This window comes from Platalea leucorodia (assembly GCF_965183815.1).
Source record: "Platalea leucorodia genome assembly, chromosome: 1".
Lineage (NCBI taxonomy): Eukaryota > Metazoa > Chordata > Aves > Pelecaniformes > Threskiornithidae > Platalea > Platalea leucorodia.
This window is the reverse complement of record NC_138823.1, coordinates 141,582,477-141,605,541: the sequence shown is the minus strand read 5'-3', so window position 1 is coordinate 141,605,541 and position 23,065 is coordinate 141,582,477. Positions and strand designations below refer to the sequence as shown.

Genomic DNA, 23,065 nt, shown 5'->3' with positions numbered 1-23,065 from the left:
TTTAATGCTTGCATCCCACCAGGCGGTGCGACTCTGGCACCGTTTGGGGTTAGTGCTTCTCAACGCAGGACATGCTGGAGTGGACGGAGCCGTATGGATGCGAGCTGAAATGTGTTGGTGCTGCTCCAGCACAGTGACACTGTGGTTTTTCACTAGATGTGGTCTTTATGATTGTGCCAAGAGACAGAAGACTTCATAGTGTGTGCTAGTGACATAAAACAAGAGTATCTAAAGATAATACTTTCCAGTTTGTATCAACAAATTGAACAGTTTGGTTGTGCGTGGCAGCAGTTGCTCCTGGCTCTCTGTTGTATGTCAGAAGAGGTTTCTGTGGGACAGAAAAGTCTAGGGCCCAGATACTTTCATGATTTCAGAAACTGAAATCTGCTGTGCAGGTCTTTTTGCTGGAGTTTCAGGCTGCTTAAACCAGATCTTTCTCCTACAGAGCTTTCTGAGGGAAACCCCAGGCTTGGTTTTTGTGTTAGACGGTCAGTTTCTTTCAATATTGCAACTGTCTAATTCCCATCTGTGTCTCATCCCTGCAATTGCTTCTTGGGAAGATTTGCCTCCTTGGTGCTTCCATGCTGAAGCGTTAGTGACAGCTGATGCCCACGCAGGCTTTAGGGGACCATGAAGCCAGGAAAGCTGGAGGGAGCCCGGGGTGGCTCCTCCTCACTGACTCACTCCCTTTGACTGCGACAGAGCGACCACATCGCAGAGAAAAGACTCCTTCAAAGAGAAGTCAAGTCACCTATTTCAGACATTGTCAGAGCTGCTTCTCCTCCCTGAAGCTACGCTGTAGAGAGATTTTCAAGCAGAAGATGATGAATGGTCAAACTGTGATTTTTTTTCTCTCATTTAGCTTCTTGAGCACAGCTAGAGAGGTTATCCTCGGTGCTTCCCCTGCCTTCTGCCCTTGCAGAGCGCAGCACGGGAGCACTCCTCGCAACTGCTTGTGCTTCAAGTGCAACGCTGTAGGTCATGTCATGTCCATAAACATGTGTAGTTCTTCCTATGGCGCTCTTACGGCTCTTCCTCACTTCTCTCCCCACAAGAGTGTTTTTCATCTATTCAAAACAAGAGCTGATTGTAAAACTCTCCTGAAGAAATTGGCAGCTGCCCTGGAAACATAGCTGTTCCTCCTCACAGAGGGCAGGGAAGTGCTGTTGTGTGCTTTTCTAGACTGCGAAAGTACTGAAGGTGTCATCCACAACTTGTAATGTTTTTCTGAATGTCTTATGTCAAACTTAGCCACTGTGTTTCCTTATTTAGATTCTTGCTAACAAACTTAACTTGTCTGAAATTCCAGCTGCTACTGTAATTAATAATAGTGCTTCTGATACAAAATACGTATGATTTCCATCCATGTCTGTATTAAAGACAACCTCTGGGTTTTCATCTTTCCCAAAGCCAACAGGGTGTATGTGGCAGAACCAGCCAAAGGAAATTGTTATTACTGTCATTATAATGGAGGTTGCCAAAGGGTGCATCCATATTGTCAGGTTGATTAGTTCCCTTTAGTGTTTGCACATTTCTGTTTTCTCCCAGTTTCAATGCAGGACAAACAAGTTTATTCACTTGGGGAAGAAAATGGGTGATAGGCAAGATTACAGTTTGTGCTGTAAGGTCCACGCTCTCCAAATACAGACACTGTCAGTGCCAAGTCCTCTGTGAATCTCCCCCACCAAATACATAGCGCACCCTGCAGGTGGCTTATAAAAGATAAAAATACAAGGTAGTTCTGTAATTATTCACCTTCCTGCGTTGGACGTTTGCACAGTAATGATGTATGGCCAGAGGAACTGATCATTCTCAGGGCTTCTGACCAGGATATATGGAGAGGTGACCTATTTGGTTGCTGCTGCTGTCTGCAAAGAAGGCGTGGAACAAAGGTTTTCCAAAGTTTTAAAAATGGCATACAAGAAGGGTAATAATACCAGTTATCACTCTGATGGAGCTTGTTGTATGTACTAAAGCAAGCATCATGCACTAAAGCAATGAGCATTGCGTGTTCCTCTGGGAAGCCACATTCAGTCCCTTGACAGTATGTGACTGCTGTTTCTGGAACCATGGCTCCATGCAAGACTCAAGAAACCCAAATTCTGGCCTTGGTCTTTGCCTTGTTAGCTGTGAAAAAAGGAGAGGATTTTGGATCATCCCAAGGCTAATACCATTGCTTTTCATGCCTGCAAATGTGCCTGAAAATCTCAGTTCTCCACAGTGAGACAGGAGGTGCCTCTGATAGGTGTCTTTGGTTGTTCTTGCCCAAGGATGGTGATGAAAGGAAAAGAGGAGGTAGATGGGTTGTTGTGCAGGTTTGAGGAGAGGTTTCGGCACTGTTTACTGTTCATACAAGCCTTACCAGTCTCTTTAGCTGGCAGCTGCTGTTCTCTGCTCTTGACAACTCTGCATCAGCTAGAGAATACTTCTGAAGATTAGCCAACGATGTCGAGCTTAGCTTGTTGGTGGCCAGCAGCAGCATGTATAGTAACAGCAGTGATGGGGTCAGGAGCACAGGTAGTAATAATTACTCCATGGCCTAGCATCACTTTCAAAATGGCCTCTGGCACACCACAGTTACAAAATCCTTACTTTGAATTTTCAGAAATAAGAAAATGCTGGGGAAAAGTAGCAGTTTATTGGTCTTACATGGCATCATTACAGTGAGGTAGTGGCTGTGATGCCTAATCCCCTGCCCAAAATGTATGCCAGAGGCATGACTTGCTGCCAAATGTTAACTGTAAATGTTTGTGCCATTTTCTGCAGCGCTGCTTTCCTGTGTGTGATGATCCATCAACATGGAAAAATCTCACCCAGGTGACTGGCTCAGACCTCAGGTGCTGTTTTTATTTTCTGAACAGAGGCATGAGGAGCCGGCTTTATGACAGCCGGAGCAATAGTGGGTGGAAAGCATGGTTTCATAAGAGATATTACACAGTGATCACCAGTGTACGTTGGCTGTGGCCCCTGACGTGGAATCATTTGGTGTAATCAAGAGTTGCACATAGGAGAGACTATTTATTTAGGAGTGTGTTGGAGACGCTTGAGTAACTGAAGGTGTGGTAGAACAGCTATTGCAACAAGGTGCCCTCCACCAACATGGAGTTCTTGCACCGTTCGTTCCCTTTAGCAGACACCAGTCATTGGAGGGGTAAAAACCATGGGTGAGAAGGCAGTCAGCAGCAGCTGAACCTGGGATCAGATCTTGTTCCTTGGCACAACTTGCAAAGACAGTATAGACATATCCAGAGTATACTCAGTCTGTTTGGGACTTTCTTAACACATCAAATGAGACAGTTTTTATGTTGCAGAGTTTATAGTCTGCAACACTAATAACATGGTTAATGTTGCACTGAGCTGGCTAGCCCATGGGGAGGATAGCCCATGTGATTCTTCATAGTTCGTCTCCTTTCTGACTCCTTAAGAAGAAAAGAGTTGTCCCTACCTACTGGTTATTGCCAGCAAAATTCTGTGAAGATTCTTGGTAGCTGAGAGCTATGAGAAAATGCCCCAAACATATAGAACTTTTCTGTTTTCCAAGGATAATTAGTTTCCATCTACTGCTGTATTTTTCTGATCTTATTCATAAAATGGAGTATTAGAACCAGAATGTGGGTTTTTTTCTGAATTAGAGTCTGCAACATATTTTGTTTAGTTAGTGACATGTCTTTTCTAGATTGTGCTCTGTCACTGCTCTCTGAAAGAGAAGCAAGTAGTCATGTACGTGTATGTATGGTGTCGCTGGGGGTGCTACCCAGGGTGCCTAACAATAATACCTGCTTCTTTGATCATACAGTTTGTCACTGTTCTGGTGCTGAATGAATAACTAATGACCCCTTTTCTTTCACTTTAGAGAAGACAGAAGTATGTTCTGTTAACAGTAGCGTTGGAGTGAGCCCGTCAGTTCTTCGGCGTTGTTTGTTTTGATGTACACATTGAGCTTTGGTATCCTTTGAGTTGTCACCGCTGTCGGTGGCATTTAATTTCCTCTGTTGTTGGATTATGAGTGCTGTTGTAAATCCTTGTAAACATCATAGGTGAATTCCATGGAAAATTATTTTTTTCTAATGGAGAGGTACAACTAGAGATTCAGATGATGTATTGGATTTTCCTGAAAAAGAGCTTTAAGTAATGGCTCAGGAGACTTCATTTTAGTGGGTACTTGGTCAGTGTGAGGGCAAAACCAAATCTCTTAAATCACAGGGAATGGGAGAATTCTGTAAGTCTGCAGTCCTACACATGCTCTAGGAAACATAGCAGCAACAGACTTGGTGAAGTAGGTCTACTTAAATCAAGTTAAGCATACTTTGAGGAAAAAGTTATAGCTGTTTCTTTTATTTTTAGCAAAGTAAAATCTTGAGTGACAGTTCTCATGACTGTACTGAGCAAGCAGTTCGTTACTATGCTGGATAGACTGTTTTACAAAAAAAGAAAATTTCCAAGCACAAATTTTCTTGTCTTCATTTTAACACCCAGAGATTCATTTAATAGAATCAGTCAACCATTAAATGTGATCGTGCAAAATGAGGTAAATTACATACAAGAATACCCTCCTTCTTCCCCTAATCAAAACACATGTTGAAGGCAGTGGGCAAGATCATATGACCAGTGTACAAAAGATGATGAATTAATGCCAGGTAGGAAACATACACTATTTGACCTTGATGCTATCAGTGATTCTACAGTCTCAGATTGAATGCTTAGGTAAGATACCAGATAAAAGTGGCATGATATATTGGGAGACATAATGATAACTGTATTCACCACCAACAGTACCCTTAGTTCCCTTCTCGTGTGCATATCTAAATATTCCAAAACAGTAAGCAAGGTCCAAGAAGCCATCTCTTCTGTCTAATCTGGTTCAAGAAAGGTCGTCCCAAACAAGAAGTCAATATATGATTTGATGCTTTGAAAGAAAATTACCCTGAAGCAAATCCAGTCACTTTGCAACAAATCTGAAACTGCTGCCACAATATACTAATGCCATTCATTGAACAAAAGGAAAAGAATGGGGCCAGTTAACATGATGAAGAGGAATCCAGAAATAAATATACTCATTTTGTGACATAATTTTTCCCTACACCTCACCCTCATCTAATCTTTGTCTTCAGCAAGCAATACTTATCTGCCTCTCTCACCATCCTTCAACAGCTAGTGACTGTATCTCCATTTTCCTTGATGACATCCATCTCTGTTCCACATTTGAAACACAGGTCTCTCTCGAGATGTTGATAAATGAGACATTCCAAGCTAAACTCACAGCTGTTGTTTTTAACCTGTACTTGTTTGCATGACTGCTGCATTTCAGAACTAAAGGTTTGCGGTCAAACCTTAGCTCACTAATGATGTTTTAATTGGGCCTAGCTCCACTGATTGATCCTTATTTTGGTTGATGGCAGCATGAATGAGGCTGGGTTTTGAGCCCTTAGTGCGAATAGTCATCTTTGACAACAAACCAGAGAGAAGGTTAGCTGCCAGGGGAGCTTACCCACCGGCCTGCGGCAGGGCTTTTCATTGCTGTTGAGCGGGCTCTTCTGACTGGTTTGGTCTGTTCGTGTGTCAGGGTGGGGATGTTTGTCGTGAGTCGTGCATCTCGCAATCAAAAGGCAAATAGGATGGCCTTCTGTCCCCTAACTGCTGCTTTTTCACTACATACGGGCTAGCATCATTAGATCTACGGGTTGTTTTCTAGCTTGAAAAGGCCTACATAGAAAACTGTGTTCATGATTCTTCCTGTCTTCAAGTGTTCAGACCCATGGAGAAGCAGCAGGCAGGGGTACGTAACATGAGGGTGGCTTTATCTTGTGTAACAGAGGTCTGTGAAAGACATGGAGTAACAAAAGACCTTTCAGAGCTCTTCTGTCAGGCTGTTAAGCAGGTATGGACACCCTCCATTTTGTTGTCCATTTTAACTGGGAGCTCAAACATCCAATGGGGTTAACAGCAGGAGCAGAAATTAATACATTGTTCAAGGCCTTTAAAAAATACTGGATGCAGATGCAGTTATTGCATCCACAAACAGAAGCTTAGGGAAGGGGTTAAGGTGATCACTTAGGTTTTGAAGGGGTTGGCTCTTTGCATGGTTTCTCTGTTTGTGTGTTGCATGGCCAGATCTTGCACATAGATTTTACAAGTTACTTTAGACCAGGTAAATTGTTACATTTTCTTACGCTTATTTCTGCATCAGTGTCTTTTCTCCAATCTTACACATACTAAAGCAGCATAAAATGTTCAGCAGCATTGGACAGCATTTAGTATGTGACTTATTTTACTTAGCTTTTGGATATATTTATGAAGGCTTCTTAACAACATAATTTAGTTAAAACAGCCTTTTTCTTGCATCAATATCACTAAAAATCAATGTGAGATAGGTTTGTGGATTCTTGTAAAACATTTATCATCTCAGTCTTCTTGGAAGAGGCAATTTATTAAGTGTTTCACATTGATGTAAAATACAGGAGTTAAAATTTCCATAGAGTGACTAACATCTTTTCTGTTTCAACCACTACTTTATGTAAAGCTGGGAGGTTTTTTGCAGTAGCTTTGCGGTAGCCATAACAGAGTTACTATACTTATGACAGTATTGAGTAGCATTTTTGTATTGCAATTTTAATATATTCACTATTTAAAAGAAATTAATCTGCACTAACTGGGCAGGTGAAAGCTCAGGTGGAAACGAGCCCAGCTCCTGGCATTGCACTGGGCAGCAAGCTGGCATGTTTGCTCCAGAGGCAGTCGTTAAGGAGCCTCCAAGCAAGGCTGTAAGAGAGCAGGCTTCTTGAGACCTGAATATATGTGTAGCTAAAAAGCATGGTGCAGTTTTGTGTTGAAAGAGAAGCAGTGATATAGGAAAACATGGCTACATAATTGTATCTTCTGTAGGGTGTCTGTAAAAGAGGAAGAGGAGATATGGGAAATAGTTTCCCTTTATTTGAAGTAATGAACATATGTGTGGGCAACTGAAATTCAGTAAAATTATTACCACTAATAACACGTATTCTTTCTTTACTGCCAAATGTGGACAGTTAAGTGAATTAGGCTGGCAAACTCTGACCTCTAAAATATGAAAATATGTTTTTCCTGACTGTTTGAAGTTCCTGAAGGTCTGAATAATCTCTGATTGAAGGCCATGTTCATGATGAAAGTATGATAGAAAGTAGCATAAATAATATAATCAGGTTAATGCAGTCAATGTTAAATTACTGCTTTAGAGCTGAAATAAACTTGTAAACCTGGTTAGGTTAAAAAATACCCATGGCTGTGTATATTGCTCTTCTAAAAAGTTAATACATAATATGGAGCATAATCTCTAATGGTATCCATAGGTGGGGTAGATGTAGATTAGTAGTCTTCAGGTCTAGCTTTGGTTAGATGAACGCCAACTGGAACTTCATTAGAAGAAAAGACTGAAACAGTGACTGTATGCAGATCATCATTTCAATGCATTTTGCTTTTTCCTGTCTGTAAATCTTTACTAATAGTGCATTCTTAATTAGTTGAAGTAAGTATTTTAAATATGGACATGTATAAGCCAACTTAAGTAATTCAAGATCACCTTCTGCATTTATAATCACAAACAATAAAAATCAATCATTTATACTCAATTGACTTTTGCAACCATACCTGTACTTTATTTGAATGAAAAAGCAAACTTTGCAACATCATAGGACAAAAGCAGTAGCTATTTTCATAAGTTGGAAGTCTTTTTGGAGTAGATAACTGAGTGATTTTTGGTCTGTTTCCACAGGTTTTCAATACATATTCCAATGAAGACTATGACAGGAGAAATGACGAAGTTGACCCAGTGGCTGCATCAGCTGAATATGAACTTGAAAAGCGTGTGGAAAAGCTGGAGCTCTTCCCAGTTGAACTAGAAAAAGGTATGGAATCTGTGCGCAATTTCCAGTTCCTGTGACACTGATCTACAAGTCTGAGGAAGTCTACACATACCTACAGAGCTTATCTTGAATTTCCATGAATCTGTTGTAGTCACCTTGGCTATTTAGATTTCAAGAATTGTTTGATAAGGAATTAAAGCAGCAATTCAGAGACATGTGGTTCTTTATTTCGCTAAGGGAATTGGTTTGTGTCACTCCATTATCATGATTTTACACGGTGTTTGATGCAATGTTTTCATTCTCCACTGAAAAAGTAAAAATCTTGATTTCTAGTTCTGAGCTCCTCATAAGGGCGAAGGTGATATCTCATAAGGGCGAAGGTGATATTTTTTGTGTGTAATTAAAATGGTAGAATAATAAAGTTTTTAAAAGGAAGCAAAAGGATATTAATGTTACTGACATGGAAAACCAAGAGGAACCAAAGCATAAATGTATATCTACCAAATAACTATATAAATCAAATGCACGAAGTTTCTCCTTTCACTTTCCTTTTTCACAGATGAAGATGGACTTGGCATAAGCATTATTGGAATGGGAGTCGGAGCAGATGCAGGCCTTGAAAAACTGGGAATATTTGTCAAAACAGTAACAGAAGGTGGGGCAGCAGAAAGAGATGGCAGGTAAACGAGACTCAGTATTTGGAAATTTTCCAAGCAATAGTTACTATGAATTATGATTTTCATAGGAAAGAGTTGTTTGCTTAATGTATGTATGTCATGATAACTCAAATCTGTAAAATTCAGAGACTTCCTTGGTAAGGTCCAAATAGCTGATGTGGTTATGAGAAGACACCAGTTTGGTAAACTGAGTTTAAACTGTATAAGGAGAACAGATTTGCCAAAGATGTGTGTTTGTGACTACCTGAAAACCCAGATGCTTTAGCATGAGTAAAGCTGGAGATTCCAAATTGTGTATCGCTTTTGAAGGTAGTTTAGATTTTAAAGGTGTTGAGCTCCCACGTGTTCTTTTGGCTTCAGACCAGCTTTAAACAATCAGTACTTATGAAAAAGAGTTCTGCTCAACATTTGATTAGGAAAGTAATTAGTGTGTCTGAATGCTTAAACTCTTACTAAATACACCTCCTTTCAAGTTTACTAAGACAGGCTGTTACTTTGTATTTCTTATTATGCATAGTCTTCTGCTCCAGAGTTCAGTTTTCACCCCTACAGCACTGAAAGTACGTTAATCAATTGGAATGGGAAGCTGTAGCATAAATCTTGCCCACTAAAGAAATGAATTGGTGTTTGTAGTCTTAGACAATGCTTATGTAAAACCTGGTTGCTTCTAGAATGGCTTACTTAATATGTGCAGGTTAAAGAATTCCTTTTGAACTTACAGTATATCCTATCATATGGGACAGAGTTATCTGTGTATTACGCAATACCTGCCACAATCAGACCAGTGTTTCTCATTGAAAGTTAGAAAACGCTTTACTGTGTAGTCGTTTAATAATGAAAAGTATTCTTAAACATGTTCCAACCCATATAATTTGTTGTTTTGTCCCAGTGCATACCCTTTGTAAATCTGCATGCAAATAAAGTATTACTTATTTGATACATTAGCAATTAAGTCTACTTATATGCATTCTCTACTTCTATTTTTAACCATTAGTGATTTGTTATATTAGTTATAAATAATAGCAAACACAAACACAGGTAAATAGAGTAAGAATAAACTCTAAAAAGTTGATACTGTCTTCTAAAAAGTGTATTGCAGTAACATGTTCCTTATTGATGAACACCTATGACTTTTCAGCCAGGCAAAAGGTTGTTCTGCTGTGGAAACCCCACACAAATTAAATCAGAAGGCTCTACATGGCAGGGAGTTGCAAAGTTTAATAACATTGCTCTGAAACTACTGAAGTATACCGTCTTCCAGCTTGGGCTTGCAGGTATCTTTACAGATCTTGGCAATAAGATACCAGGTTGAAGGCCAAGTACTGATTTATCATAGGCTTAAAAATGATGAAGGGAAGTGAAGACGCTGACACCTCAAGATGTCATGACTTCATCCATTACTTTAAATTTAAGTGAATGTTTTTCTGAAAGATATGCTTGAGCTCAGCCAGAAGGCTTTAAGCTCACGACTGGCATTCTGTGTGAAATTCTCTGGTTGAAAATCAGAGTTGCTCACTACTGCTTTACAATGATCTGTATTTTCTGTTCCTCTCATTATTCACATGTTTGAGTAGGCTACAGAAGTTAATGTTCAGTCACAAGTCTCTTCTTTCATTTCCCTAGATGGCATCTGAAAGGAGCTTGTCGGCTGAGAAGAAATAATGTCTTTCTTTGACCATTCTAGTATTTGTGTTGGTTTTCAACTGTCTGAATGTTCAGTCAGCTGAGAAATAGCCCTCTGATTTTCTCTTTGAGAGCCTGACTGATCATTCACTTGGGAAAGGGATGTGTAATCCTCTCAGTCAGGAGCAACCAGTTCTGTAATAAAGTGCATCAACTGTAAAGGGTCCTGTTAACTTCATCTTTGTGAAGAGCCTAGTTAATCATTAACACTGAGAGCAAAACAAAGTCTCCTAACAGAAAATAAAACTATATTTCAGCAGTTGCATCAGATATTCTGAATAACCACAGCAATCTTCAAGCAGGCTCATCTGAAACTACAATTTAGAACATTACAATATCTGTAGGATAACTCCCATCTTTTACTGAAAGACCCATCGAATCATGATATAAAGTACTTGCCTCCCATGGAAACCCAAAATCTGTACAAAGAGGTTTCTCAGTGATTGAGCACTGCTGGCTTGGTTCATGTTGATGCAAACAAACAGGTAGTGTTCAGTTGTTGTATCAAAAGGTGTTGTGTGGCAGTATTTAACCAAGGAGAGTGCCTCGAGATGAATCCAAAGGCAAGCATGTTGATAAGTAATGAGAGATTATTAATAGTGTTTAAAATATGAAATCAATCATTAGACTGAATATGAAAAATAAAATCTTTTCCTGGATGAATTCATAGCTGCTTCTTTCAAATTATTGTGATGATGAGTCATTCACATTTTAAAGTATTTTGATAACATTGAGAACAACAATTTTGAAACATTACACAGTTCTTAACTTGAAAAATACTCCAAACGTTGTCTCTGCAGAGGTTCATTTTTTTCAGTTCATCATACAGAGCAGTGATTATGCAAGTAACTTGTTCAACTTTAGTTGGTTCACTTCTGTAGTTGCTACTTCACTGAAGTGCTGCTTCACATAGGCAAAGATTTAAGTCATGAGCATTAGAACATAATTGTCATAAGAATTACCAATTTCATTAATGATAAAAGCAGTTAAACCTCTATAATTCAGGCTTTGCCAACCTGTGCCTAATTTTTTGGTTTTTTTGAAATTAGATTTGAGAGACAGAGGGAGCCTAGAGCTCCTAATGGAGGGGGCTCTAAAGGGAAGGCTGCCCAGAGAATATTTGGGAGTAGATGGTGCCTGGGGTGGCTTGTCTAGGGAGTTAGGGCTAGGCTACAGGCACAGAGCTGCGGTGGGAGTGGGGTTGGAGAGGGGATGCCCAGGGAAGAGGAAGGCAGCCAGGAGAATATGGCTGCGAGAGTATTTTAGTCTGGGCAGTGTAGAATGTACACGGCAACAGAGAGGAAACTTCTTTTTTAATTACATGTAATTATATAATTTGAATAACAAGTATGCTAATTGTTGTTTGATATATACATATGTTTACTTATAAATAAAATACATGTATGTATAGAAAGAGAGGAGGTTTGGAGAACAATGACCTTAAAAATAAGAGTTGGAAATTAATTTAGGAGCTGTACAAACAAGAAAGAAGGGAGATACGAAATATGCCTGAAGGACAAATGGGATCAGAATGAACTGCAGTAGATCAAGATAGAGCCACTTATGAAGTTGCAGGCAACAGTTCTCTAACATGATGTTTTATCACCTGAAATACTATTACTGCGTATCTGTATGACCACTGCTAGTCCACTGCACAGTAAAATATGTAAAGTGTTGTAGCTAAACTGCCATCAGAAAGGAATCTGTTCGTTCACCATTTAGTTTTCAGCCAAGAGGGTGACAGCTTCCTACTCAGTGGGCACCAACTTCTTAAACTTCTTTTCCTGGAACTCCTGCAGCCATCTGACTGCACCTCATGTTTGTTAAAGTAAAAAAAAAAAAAAAAAAAAAATCATTTTTACAGTATCAAAATACAATAAATCTTAATATGACTGGTGTTTTTATTAAATGCTTCAGTGAAAATTGAAATAAAATTCTGAGACTAAAATGCCTGATACGATTTTCAAGATAGGAGTTTATAGACTGTTGCGAAGATCATTTTTTCAAGGTTTCTTATATACAGAAGGGAGATCCTGCCCAGAACACAGTGACATGCTGTGGTGTGAGGCTGCCAAAGAATAAATCTTGTATTTCTTACTCATCAATGGAGTCCAAAGAACTGAAGATACTGTTTGAACACCTGTAGAACTGCAAAGCATTGCCTCAGGTTTGACAGAGAAATTAGTACTCCAAGTCAAAATGCTTCAGCCCTCTTTTGAAGCCTCTGTTGTTCTTTGAAAAGAAGTCTTATCACTAAGCTATCCTAAGATATTAAATAGCTTAATTTAGGTGTTTTCATATAATTTAAATGGGATTTTTTCATAGCTGTTTCTTGGTTCCTTTGTAAACTGTATCGGTTGGATCAGTAACATCCATGTAAGTACTTGAAAATTGCTCCCTTTTGCTAGTTCTGAATGTGTTGGTTTGGGTTTTTTTTAGTTTTTGAAACTATAGGACTTCGTGCATTTCTAGAGGACATTTTAGTATAGCAGTCCTCCTTCCCAGCATTTGTAATCCACAAGAGTCCAATGCCTGCTCTAGGGATTTTGTAGCAGTGCTTGCTTCAGATAAAAGCAGCATGTTTTTTATTCCACCTAACTTTTCCTGCATCAAACAGTGTATTGACTATAAATAGGTGTTTGGTTTCAAAGAGAGAGTCCTCATTAAAACAGTCCAAGGTCATCTTATTGTGTGCAGCAAGATCACACTTAAGCTGGGAATTCATCTTTTTGGCGCAAGTTAGATGAAATATTTTAAGAGAGTAGGTCACAGTTAAGTCTGATGCACAAGCTCTTTTCTCCACAGATGAGCAGGTTGTTTTAGTTAAATATCACATTTTTTTTCCATTAGCATGAAATACCAGAGCTATGTCTTATGCTGTTTTTCGAGATTGGCTTAGGAAAGTATGATAGAAGAACTGTTCAAGTATCTCGTTTAATTTAAGTCATATGACAAATTCAAGAGTTTGTGTTGCTGTATTTATATACAGCACGAAAGTGACTGGATGATTGATGCTATTAATTGTAATGGTAACTTTGAAGCTGGATTTATGAGATGTCTGTGTGCAAGGGATGATGCGTTTTTCATATTTACCTCAATCTTTTTATGACCAAGTTTTTATTTAAAGTCTTTGTTTAAAATCGGACTAAAAAGATCTCTGTATGCTAAGTTTTCCTGAAAATTCACCAAGAATTCACACAATTATTTATATATATTTGTGTTTTTCCCTTGAAAGGATCCAAGTGAATGACCAAATTGTGGAAGTTGATGGCATCAGTCTGGTTGGCGTAACGCAAAATTTTGCTGCGGCTGTTCTTAGAAACACCAAAGGGAAAGTCAGGTGAGTATTTTAGACGAAAAAAAATTGTGATTGAATACTTCAGATTACCTGTCTTTTTTCACAGGAGTGTCAGTATGCCCAGGTGGAATCAGAGTTTTTTGTTCTCTTTGTGCCTTCTCTGCTTTTATCCCAAGACAGGGATGAGCTATGCTATTACAGATTTTTGTTTTGGCTTAGAGTTTTAAAATATGACCACTGAAACAAGCTGAAATCGCACACAGAAGACGATTCTTCACTGGTCTAGATCCCCATGGACCTCAAACAGTTTGTATTAGCTGGAATGACGAAGCTCATGGGTGTTGGTCAGATGGAAACTGTGCTGCCACTGATCTCCTCCCTGCTCTTCCACTGGGGAGACTGGCCACATTACTGCCCCAGGGTTGGAGGAGTAAGGCAGTGAGCACCCTGGTGCTCGCAGATGCCACCTCAGCAGAGAGGAGAAGAGAGTACTGGATGCAGTAGTGTTAACAGCTACCGAATTGAGGAGAGGAACATCCCAGTATTAATTCATTGAGCTACCTGAGTCCCTGCACCATCTCGGAGTTTCTCTCTGTTCCCATGCTGTAGTACCTTGAAAGGCATCCCTGTAAAAATCCATAAAATAATGAATAGGCTAGAGAATTTAATGTATACTGCAAGTAAAATTCTGAACTAATGTAAATACAAGGCTGTAAAATGTTTGTAGATTAATAAGGACAGTGTTTCCCTAGAAATGAACTGTTTTGCCATTTAAAAACCTATGCAGTCACATAGCTTTTCTGTTTAATAGCTTATTAATTTCAGTAAAGATTTAACGTTACAAAATAAATCCAAAAATATCTTTGGCATATTGCAAAGCAAGAGCCATTCTGTAGTCACCCTTTGGTTCTCTTTCAAAATCCTCTCTAGGGAACACAGCTGAATTCTTGAATTAATGAGTTCTTCTGGCTGACTTCTTTTGAACCATGACCAAACTACTGGTGTTAATATATGCAGTCCCCCTCAGATGGTGGTGCTATATGCTGGCTGCACATTTCCACTATAATTCCATAGCTGTTCCCGCACAACATAAAGGAATGATGTTGGGATGTGGATTCCGCAAAGAATCTTGGGAATGGTTGATCAAGGTTTTATTTGAAAGAGGTTATTTAGGAAAAAAGTTACTAGAAATTGTAGTGTAATTACCGGTGAATATAGTTTTGTGTAACATTTACAGTTTTAGTTACATCAGTACTATTTCTGCAAAGGCTCACACGTGCTGTGAGTGTTCCTACTGAGTTAACTATAAAAATGAGTATATACTTTACTAGGTTTTCTGCAGAGTTGGGACCTTTGAACATAAAATCCTTATGACAGAGAATAATGTCTTCCTGTGTTTCAATACACAAAACAAATGCTGTGTATATTTTGTTTGATGTTTTAGCTCAACAAAAAAAAAAAAAAGAAAAAAGACAGTGCTCACATAAAACATATGTATTATATACATTTAGAATCGGCTTAGTTTGTGTAATTATTATTGCATAGGTTACAGAATAGAATACTTGCTTCCATGGAAAAATAATAGGTTTGGAGGAAGGAAGAAACATAAAATTATTTTCACACAGAATGCTCCCAGAATATTCTCTTGGGAATTAAATTACAGTCAGACTGGTTGCAGTCTAGACCCTTTTGTCACAAAATAGTAGACTGTAAAAAGTATTTCTTCATCGCTGTTAAGCTCACATCGTCCGGTGTACTATGTATCCTGTGCACTGGGATCATTGGCTTCTGACAGGTCTCATTTATCAAGGAGAGATGTGTGAGCTCCTACATTTGTCCTTGGAAGTAAGCTTAAGATATTGAGCTTTCACGGGAAAAATAACCCAGTGCATTAGTGTCACAACTAGATTTAAAAACCTCATAAAATAATATTAAATTTAAAATAAAATTTAAAATACGTTATAATACGAATTATAATATAAATTAATATTAAAATATTATTAAATAAAATGGGTATAGAAGAATCTATATGCACACTATATGTGGTTAGCAGCATCTTACTAATGCATATGTCTAATTAGAGGAAAGGAATGGGTAGAATTTGGTGCAACTCCCCCTATTTTTGTTTCATTTAAAACTTCATGGAAGAAAAACTCAGAAAGACTACTCTTCTGCTTTATGCAGGCCAGCTGAGAAATGCACGATTTTTTGCCTGATTTGTGGTAGGCTGGGAGCGAGACTTGACAAGATGGCTACGCATTGTGTGGCACAGGCTCCTGCCTGGCTTCTGGTCAGGTCCGGGACCGTTGAGTTGTCTGATGCTCTGCTGGCACTGATGAACTGTATTGGTTTTAGCTACTCAAAATCAGAAATGGTTCCAGAAAGCTGGTTTTTGGAGGTGGAGATTTCATCATGCTTGACGTTTTGGCTTCACTGTAGGTTTGAACATTTGCTTGTAAAGCAAGAGCTAATATTGATGAATTTAGATATGAAAGAACACGACATATTTTTATCACTGGCTGTTTTTCCTTTGCTGTGTGACAAAAGAGCCCTGCCTGCTACTTGTTTTGTGGAGAGAACAATTGTTTTCTGACAGATTCTCTTCCTGCTTACACCTGGGTTAGAGCTGGGATGGAGAAATCCCTCGTCTCCACCCTCTTTGGCAGACAGTGCTCACCTCTGCACCTGAACTGCTCCAGAACCTTAGGGACAACATAAGAGGATCTTCTGGAGCAAAATCCCTCGCTTGCCCCCAGCCGTCAGCTCCTGCCTGTTGGCAGTGCAGGGAGAGGTGCTACTGCCCTTTGAGCGCACCGTTCCGTGGCAGCTGCCATTAATGATCCGTGTCACTGCGGGAGGCAAGAGCAGTGGAAGAGGTTGTTGCTATATAAATACCTTCTGCCGTTCCTGCGGCGGGTGGCCCAGCTGAACTACAAGTGTGTAGGCAATGTACAGCCTCACACCCCGCCTAACTGAAGGCAAGGCAACTTCATGAATCCTTCTTTCACAGGAGAAATGACATACATACTTACTCACGTCTGTTATTTAATAGTGTCAGTTTAATGGATTTTACAGAACTGCTTTAGTTACCTTTGATAGTTACCACAAGATAGTTATCTTTGTGATCATAGCATAAACTGTGTGTACCTTTCTTCTGCCTGGTGGCCTGCGCACCCAAGAGATTTGTGTGTGTTTCACTGGCGTTACGTCACGTTTATAACCCACAGCATTACATACACACCATCGTTTTGTACTTGATCTAGTCAAAGTGCGTGCCAGTTTTTGTAGCAGGGTTTATTATGTGAGATCAGTTGCAAAGAAAGGACATTCATGAACAGAATGACATTAAAGCTACTTCTTAATTCTTTGCGATAAATGCAGTCAATACCTCTTCAGGGAGCTTGCATAATACCACTACTTAGTGATTTATTTTTCTCCTTTGAGCCTTCTGAACATCTTTTCAATGATCCTGACAGTGGAAGTCGTTGACCTAGAATAGATTTTTGCAGTGTTTCTGCCAGAAAAATGTATCCAGACTGTCTGTAGCTGACACAGTAAAGAATCTGTGAAAATGAAGACATGGCTTTTACCTTTTGAACTGTTCTAGGTGAGGGTGAGAGTGGGGGAAGGAAGAGCAAATATAAGCATCTATGATTCTTTTATCCATTGTTTGAAGTACTGGACTATTCAGAAGAGTTGTCATACCATAAAGGAAGATCATTGACCCGACCAATTTGGCTTCTCCAATGATAATAAATTCAACTATTCTTCCTTGCAGTGTTTTACAGGAAGATAATCAGCACCCACCAGATGTACTCTGGTAGCCTATGAGACAAAGGAAAGAGAAGGAATTCTTTCATAATCCCAGCTGGCAATCAGCTTCTGTTTTTAGGGGTGAGAATTAGTGTCCTCGTGACTCTAATCTCGCAAATACAACTATGAATGCTATTTCAATTGATGCAAATATCAATTTCAATTGATGTAATTATCAAGTCTTCTTTATAATTTTGCTTAACTATTTATTTTACTAATATCTCATATTGGTGGATTTCAAGAATTCAACTATATGCAGGAGGGATTTTCCTGTGAAATATGTGTTGTTTTTCAATATTGTTGAGTGTCACCCCTGCTCTAAGATTAATGGATCAGTCAGAGGGCAGCGCCAGGCAATCACTAATTGTTCTGTGCTTCTTCTGACCCCATTTAGGATGTAATCCATCAACTTGAAGTTTGAGAGTGGTGCCTACAATCATAAAAGATAGGATAAGGAGGCAGCTTGACAGTGGGAACCCTATCCTGTCACGGAGCTTCTCCTGTAATATTTTGCTTGCAGTCTTCTCATGGACTGTGGTGCTGAATAGCAGACCTGAAGTTCACTGAAGTGGCTTGGGTGATGTTGAGCCTCTGTGACTCCACTCTTTCCCCCTGTTCTTCACCATAATGAAAGGGTGCTGGGGGACCCTAATGTCTTCACCAGAGAAAGCTCACTTGGAGAGCTGCATACCTCCAGGGAATTTTATTTTTTCTTGAACACGCCCACAAGAGAGAAAATCTAGTTCTTTTACAGAGAAAAGTTTGTCCTTTTACCATACTTACCTTGTCTCTGTCCCTCCTAGGACAAATATGGGAGCTTTCAGTGGGGACTGCACTTCTCTGCCTCACTGGATACAAAGATTCGTGCCCACACAGCTCTGGGAAAGGCAGGGTCCCAGGAAAGGAGGACATGGCCCTGGGAAGACTTACTGCATTGATAAGTAGAAAGGGTCTTGCATGAGAGAGAGTCATTGGAAAATCCCAGTCCTTCGTATGCTGCTTGTATGCTTTTATCAAAGGTTTCTTTTAAGGAAGTTAACCAAATTCAGTTTTTGTACTGGAGAGGCGAATTTTAAATTCCGTGTCCTCCTTCCGTATCCTGTTGTATGAATGTGACTAAGCATTTTCTCAGCTTTCCAAACTGTTGCTAGGCACTGAGCGGATGCTCTTGTGGTGCTTTTCTGAGTCAGTTCTCGAGTTTTCAGGGAACCACACAGAACCTGTGCAAAACCTGTTTGGGTTCTCATGATTTGCACCACCTTGAAAGTAATTAATTGTATTAATTCTAACCTACCAATGAGCTTACCAGTTTTTGTTTAATTAAATTCTGTTGAAATGCGTCAAAGTCTTCCCATCTTAATAAAGAATCTAACTAATTAGTTAGCAAATTTTGCCATGTTTAATTAATCTTCTACATCATTGAAGAGTAGGTTCTAACAATAGCAGTGTAACTATCAAACCCTGGGGCTTTCCACTATTAACTATTCTCTGTTCTAATAAAGAATCATTTATTACCATTTTTTTGTTTTTTTCTTATCTGGATGGTTTTAATTCAAAGCAGAGTTTTGTCTCAACTCCCACTTCCAGTTCACAGCCTAATTTCTTTATCTCTTACTGTAGTGCAAATGCAGTCTTTCAGACAAAAATTAAGTTTTTACTTTTCTTTTACATAGCTCTTATACAAGGAGCAGTTAAAGGGTGAAAAGTGAAAATATTAACTTCTTAATTAACACCAACTTGATATGTCATTTATTCCTTCTTCAGCTAATTCCTCACCCCATCTTGAGCTGATTTTTTTCTGGAAAATATACTGTCTCAGAAAATAGTATTTGCATGCCTGCTGTTAGTTTTGTTTAATATCACAACATCTGGAAAGGTCATTTATACAGTCGTGTCTTTGCAAGCACTAAGACAGTATAGAGGACAGATGAAGTCAACCACAGGATCTAGCCAGCAGCAATGTACCCCGGTGGGAATACTGTTTGCTCACAGTAACAGTGAACAGCATTGCTTTATTTTTGTGACTCCTTCCCCTAGATAATCATCTTCTCTTCTCCCAGTGCCTGTGCAGATTTTCTCCTGCTCCTTCTTACTTTCCCTACCTGTGCTCTTATGCTATGAAACAGCTCTGTCCTTTAAACATTTGCAGGCATTCTCCATACTGCAGATCCATGTTGTGGAAGGGGCAGGAGAGATTTGTACTGCTTCTCAGTCCTGGGTAATAAGACAGGATCCAAAAGCAAAAAAATACCACACTCCATGTCTGATTTTGAGAGCTGGATTATGTTGTCTTTTTTCTGGCTGGGGTTGATGGTTTTGTTCTTCTTTCCTTGCCTGTTTCTTTTTCCTTGAATCCAAGCGCCGGAGCCAAGGAGAGAAAAGGAAGAGGAAAGAAAAGCCCTTTGCTCTGCAGTGCTGATTGCTGAGCTGGGACTTCATGAAGGGCTGCTTAAGAAGCCATGTGTTCTTGGTGCACTTTCTGCTTCTTTGATAAACCTGAATCACGGACCCAACAGAAACTAAATTTGTGATGCCTTGCGCCAAAATAGCGTAGATTTCTCCTGTTTATTCCACTGTGGTTATACTAAAGATTCTGTAATGTGAGCTGTTTTCTTTCTGGTCTCTGCAAAGAACTCCTACAAGCGCTGGTAATCGTTCTATAAGACTACCAGGAGTAGCGTGCTGAACAATGTGAAAAATTACTCACAAGTACTGTGGTCCCTTAGCACCGGTGAGGTAAGACTGCATTCACCACTGCTTTGCTGGTTTATATTCCTTGGCTGTGCCTGTTGTAGTAGATGAACTGTGCCTCAGACTATTCTTCGGCGCTGAGGCCAGCTGGCACCAGAGTGGTCAGTGCTCATACCATTAAACTTTCTTACCTTTCAGAGCAGTGTGGCCATATCCAAATTGTCCGTTGGAAACATCCAAGCTAACTCTTAGCCTTTGCTAACTCCTGGACTGTGTCGATGAGTATTATTTGGTAGAAAATTAGTTAACTTCGGGCAAACCATTCCAGAGACTGTTCCAGTGATTTAATAGTGTAGATAATCAATTACTAGTGCTTGGGAGCATTCCCTGGCACTGTTTAATTTACTGGCATAAACATAGCCCCTATGTCCTGAGATCTTGCTAATTTGAATTTTATGGCAAGTTATTTCTCGAAATATTTGCACATTTGGACAGGAAAGTATATGTTTAAGTGTGAAATACATAGAGAAATCTTCATTTAAAAGATTTTGGCTGAATTATAAACCATTTTGCTAGATACCTAGAGTATTGTTTTTAAAATTAAGTATAACATGAATTAATAAGATTCAGCGGGGCTGGATTTCATTAGGAGTGGCTTTTCTTTTCCTTTCCTGGAAAAAGGAACAACTTGACGGGTTCTGCATCACTTCATCCTCAAGTTGGTTGGATCTAAACATAAACTCCTACCTCTGCAACTCAAGTAGCATCATAAATGTTTATTTAGCTCATTTTTTTACTCTTTTGAAGTCCAAGATACTGTGTTGTGGAAGTTCCCACCCAGTTTTGGTGCACCTTGATTAACATGATTGATACAACATTGTGACAGCTGGGCAGAAATACCCACAATTCATCCTTGCAAGATAACTCGCCAAGCCACAGGGATGGTGCTGTAGGAGCATTTAGCTACCCCTGGACTGTGCTATGAGGGTGTCCCAGCTTGCCTAGAATGTGGATCACCTTATCATCCAGATCAAGGACATGGTCTGCACTCAGCAGCTTACTTGTGACCCACCTGTATTTTCTTCCTGGATCCTTCCCATGGATGCCAGCAGGGGTGAGGGTGAGGGAAGGCAGATCTCATCTCAAAATGCAGTCAGGTTTTAGAAACATTCCCAGGTAGCGCTTTTGTCTTTTAAACAGAGCCGACGTATGTGCTCCACTTGCATGCAGGTGTGTTAAAGCATAGATTTACAAATGTGTTTCTTTGAGCTGGCCATTCCCGTAAGAATTGTGTGGTGCTATAGAGAATGCTGATTAAATTATCATCATGTATTCAAGGAAACCTTTTATGCAAGCATTGTGTTGGGATATTGTCAGGCTGTCTGGAAGAGATGGAAGAGATTCTCTCTACCTGCACACTCAGAAGAGCAGTGCAATGTAAGGACCAGAACCTGGAGAGGTGCCAAAACGTTGAATCCCTTGGCTGCTTTTGAAGTACTCTTGAATAAAACTAATGCGTCAGTGAGTTCCTAGACTAGAATTGATTTCTGTGGGAATAATTAATCTAAGTGCATTAATATTGGTGTGTGGGTTTTTTACATTACTTCCTAATTGTCTGATTCAATATCCGTTTAGTGTTGATAGTAGCATAGTTTATCAGGGGCTTGTGTCCAAGATGCTGTAGAGAGACTGCTGAGGCTCTTCTGGCACTTTAGCTATTACTTTGCTGCTCGTGCACCAGCACCATTCATACTACTGAGGAAGACCTTGAGTATGTCCCTGGCAGTGTTCCAGGCCAGGCTGGATGGGGCCCTGGGCAACCTGCTCTAGTGGGTGGCATCCCTGCCCATGGCAGGGGGGCTGGAGTTAGATGATCTTTAAGGTCCCTTCCAGCCCAAGCCATTCTATGATTCTGTGATTCTATGATTCTGTGTCTCTGAAGAATAGCCACGAGCAGGTTGAAAGCTTGTGGGTAAGAATTAGAAACCGAGGCAACAAAGGGAACCTTGTGGTTGGTGTCTGCTACAGGCTGCCCAATCAAGGGGAGCCTACAAATTTTAATTGCCCCTCTACTCCACTCTGGTGAGACCCCACCTGCAGTACTGCGTCCAGCTCTGGGGTCCTCAGCACAGGAAGGACATGGACCTGTTGGAGCAGGTCCAGAGGAGGGCCACAAAAATGATCAGAGGGCTAGAACACCTCTCATGTGAATAAAGTCTGAGAGAGTTGGGGTTGTTCAGCCTGGAGAAGAGAAGGCGCCGGGGAGACCTTATTGCAGCCTTTCAGTACTTAAAGGGGGCTTATAGAAAAGATGGGGACAAACTTTTTAGTAGGGCCTGTTGCAATAGGACAAGGGGTAATGGTTTTAAACTAAAAGAGGGTAGCTTTAGACTAGATATAAGGAAGAAATTTTTTACAATGAGGGTGGTGAAACACTGGAACAGGCTGCCCAGAGAGGTGATGGATGCCCCATCCCTGAAAACATTCAAGGCCAGGCTGGATGGGGCTCTGGGCAACCTGATCTAGTTGAAGATGTCCCTGCCAATTGCAGGGGGGATGGACTAGATGACCTTTAAAGGTCCCTTCCACCCCAAACTATTCTATGATTCTGTGATTCTATGATTCTGTGTCACAGGGCTCTGGGGGCTAGGGTGGAAGGGCATAAGGGGTATTCTTCTTGATCATGCCAGGCAGGTAGGATTGGATGTAGGACAGCCCCTGGTTGTGCAGCTGATGTTGCAGGGGAGGCACTGTTTTTTATGGACCTTCTTAGAGGAATGAAAAATGCTGAGGAGAGAAGGGGTCCACCTGACAAAGTGAGGCAAGAGCATGTTTGCCAACAGGTCCCATAATCTAGTTGGGAGGGAGGGTGACCTAGCCGTTGCTTTGCAACAAGTGACAAGAGAGTTCAGAGGTTATGGTTAGGAACTTAGAGAGGACTTACACTGCTCCAGCATCTACTGGAAGGATAACATGGTTTGCTGCAAGTAATCCAGGAGATTTTTGGAATGTATCAAAAATAACTTCTTGACACAAGTATTCAATGAGCCAACTAAGGGAGGCAG

At 40.1% G+C, this 23,065-nt stretch overlaps 1 protein-coding gene across 1 annotated transcript in view; it reads left to right on the top strand.

Moving 5' to 3' along the window:
• PPP1R9A (protein phosphatase 1 regulatory subunit 9A) overlaps positions 1-23,065 on the top strand; it is a 148,044-nt gene that overhangs the window by 70,959 nt on the left and 54,020 nt on the right. Inside the window, exons 2-4 of the mRNA XM_082320635.1 lie at positions 7,748-7,880; positions 8,398-8,518; positions 13,434-13,538. Coding sequence (XP_082176761.1) covers positions 7,748-7,880; positions 8,398-8,518; positions 13,434-13,538 — 359 coding nt within the window. The remainder of the gene's footprint in view (positions 1-7,747; positions 7,881-8,397; positions 8,519-13,433; positions 13,539-23,065) is intronic.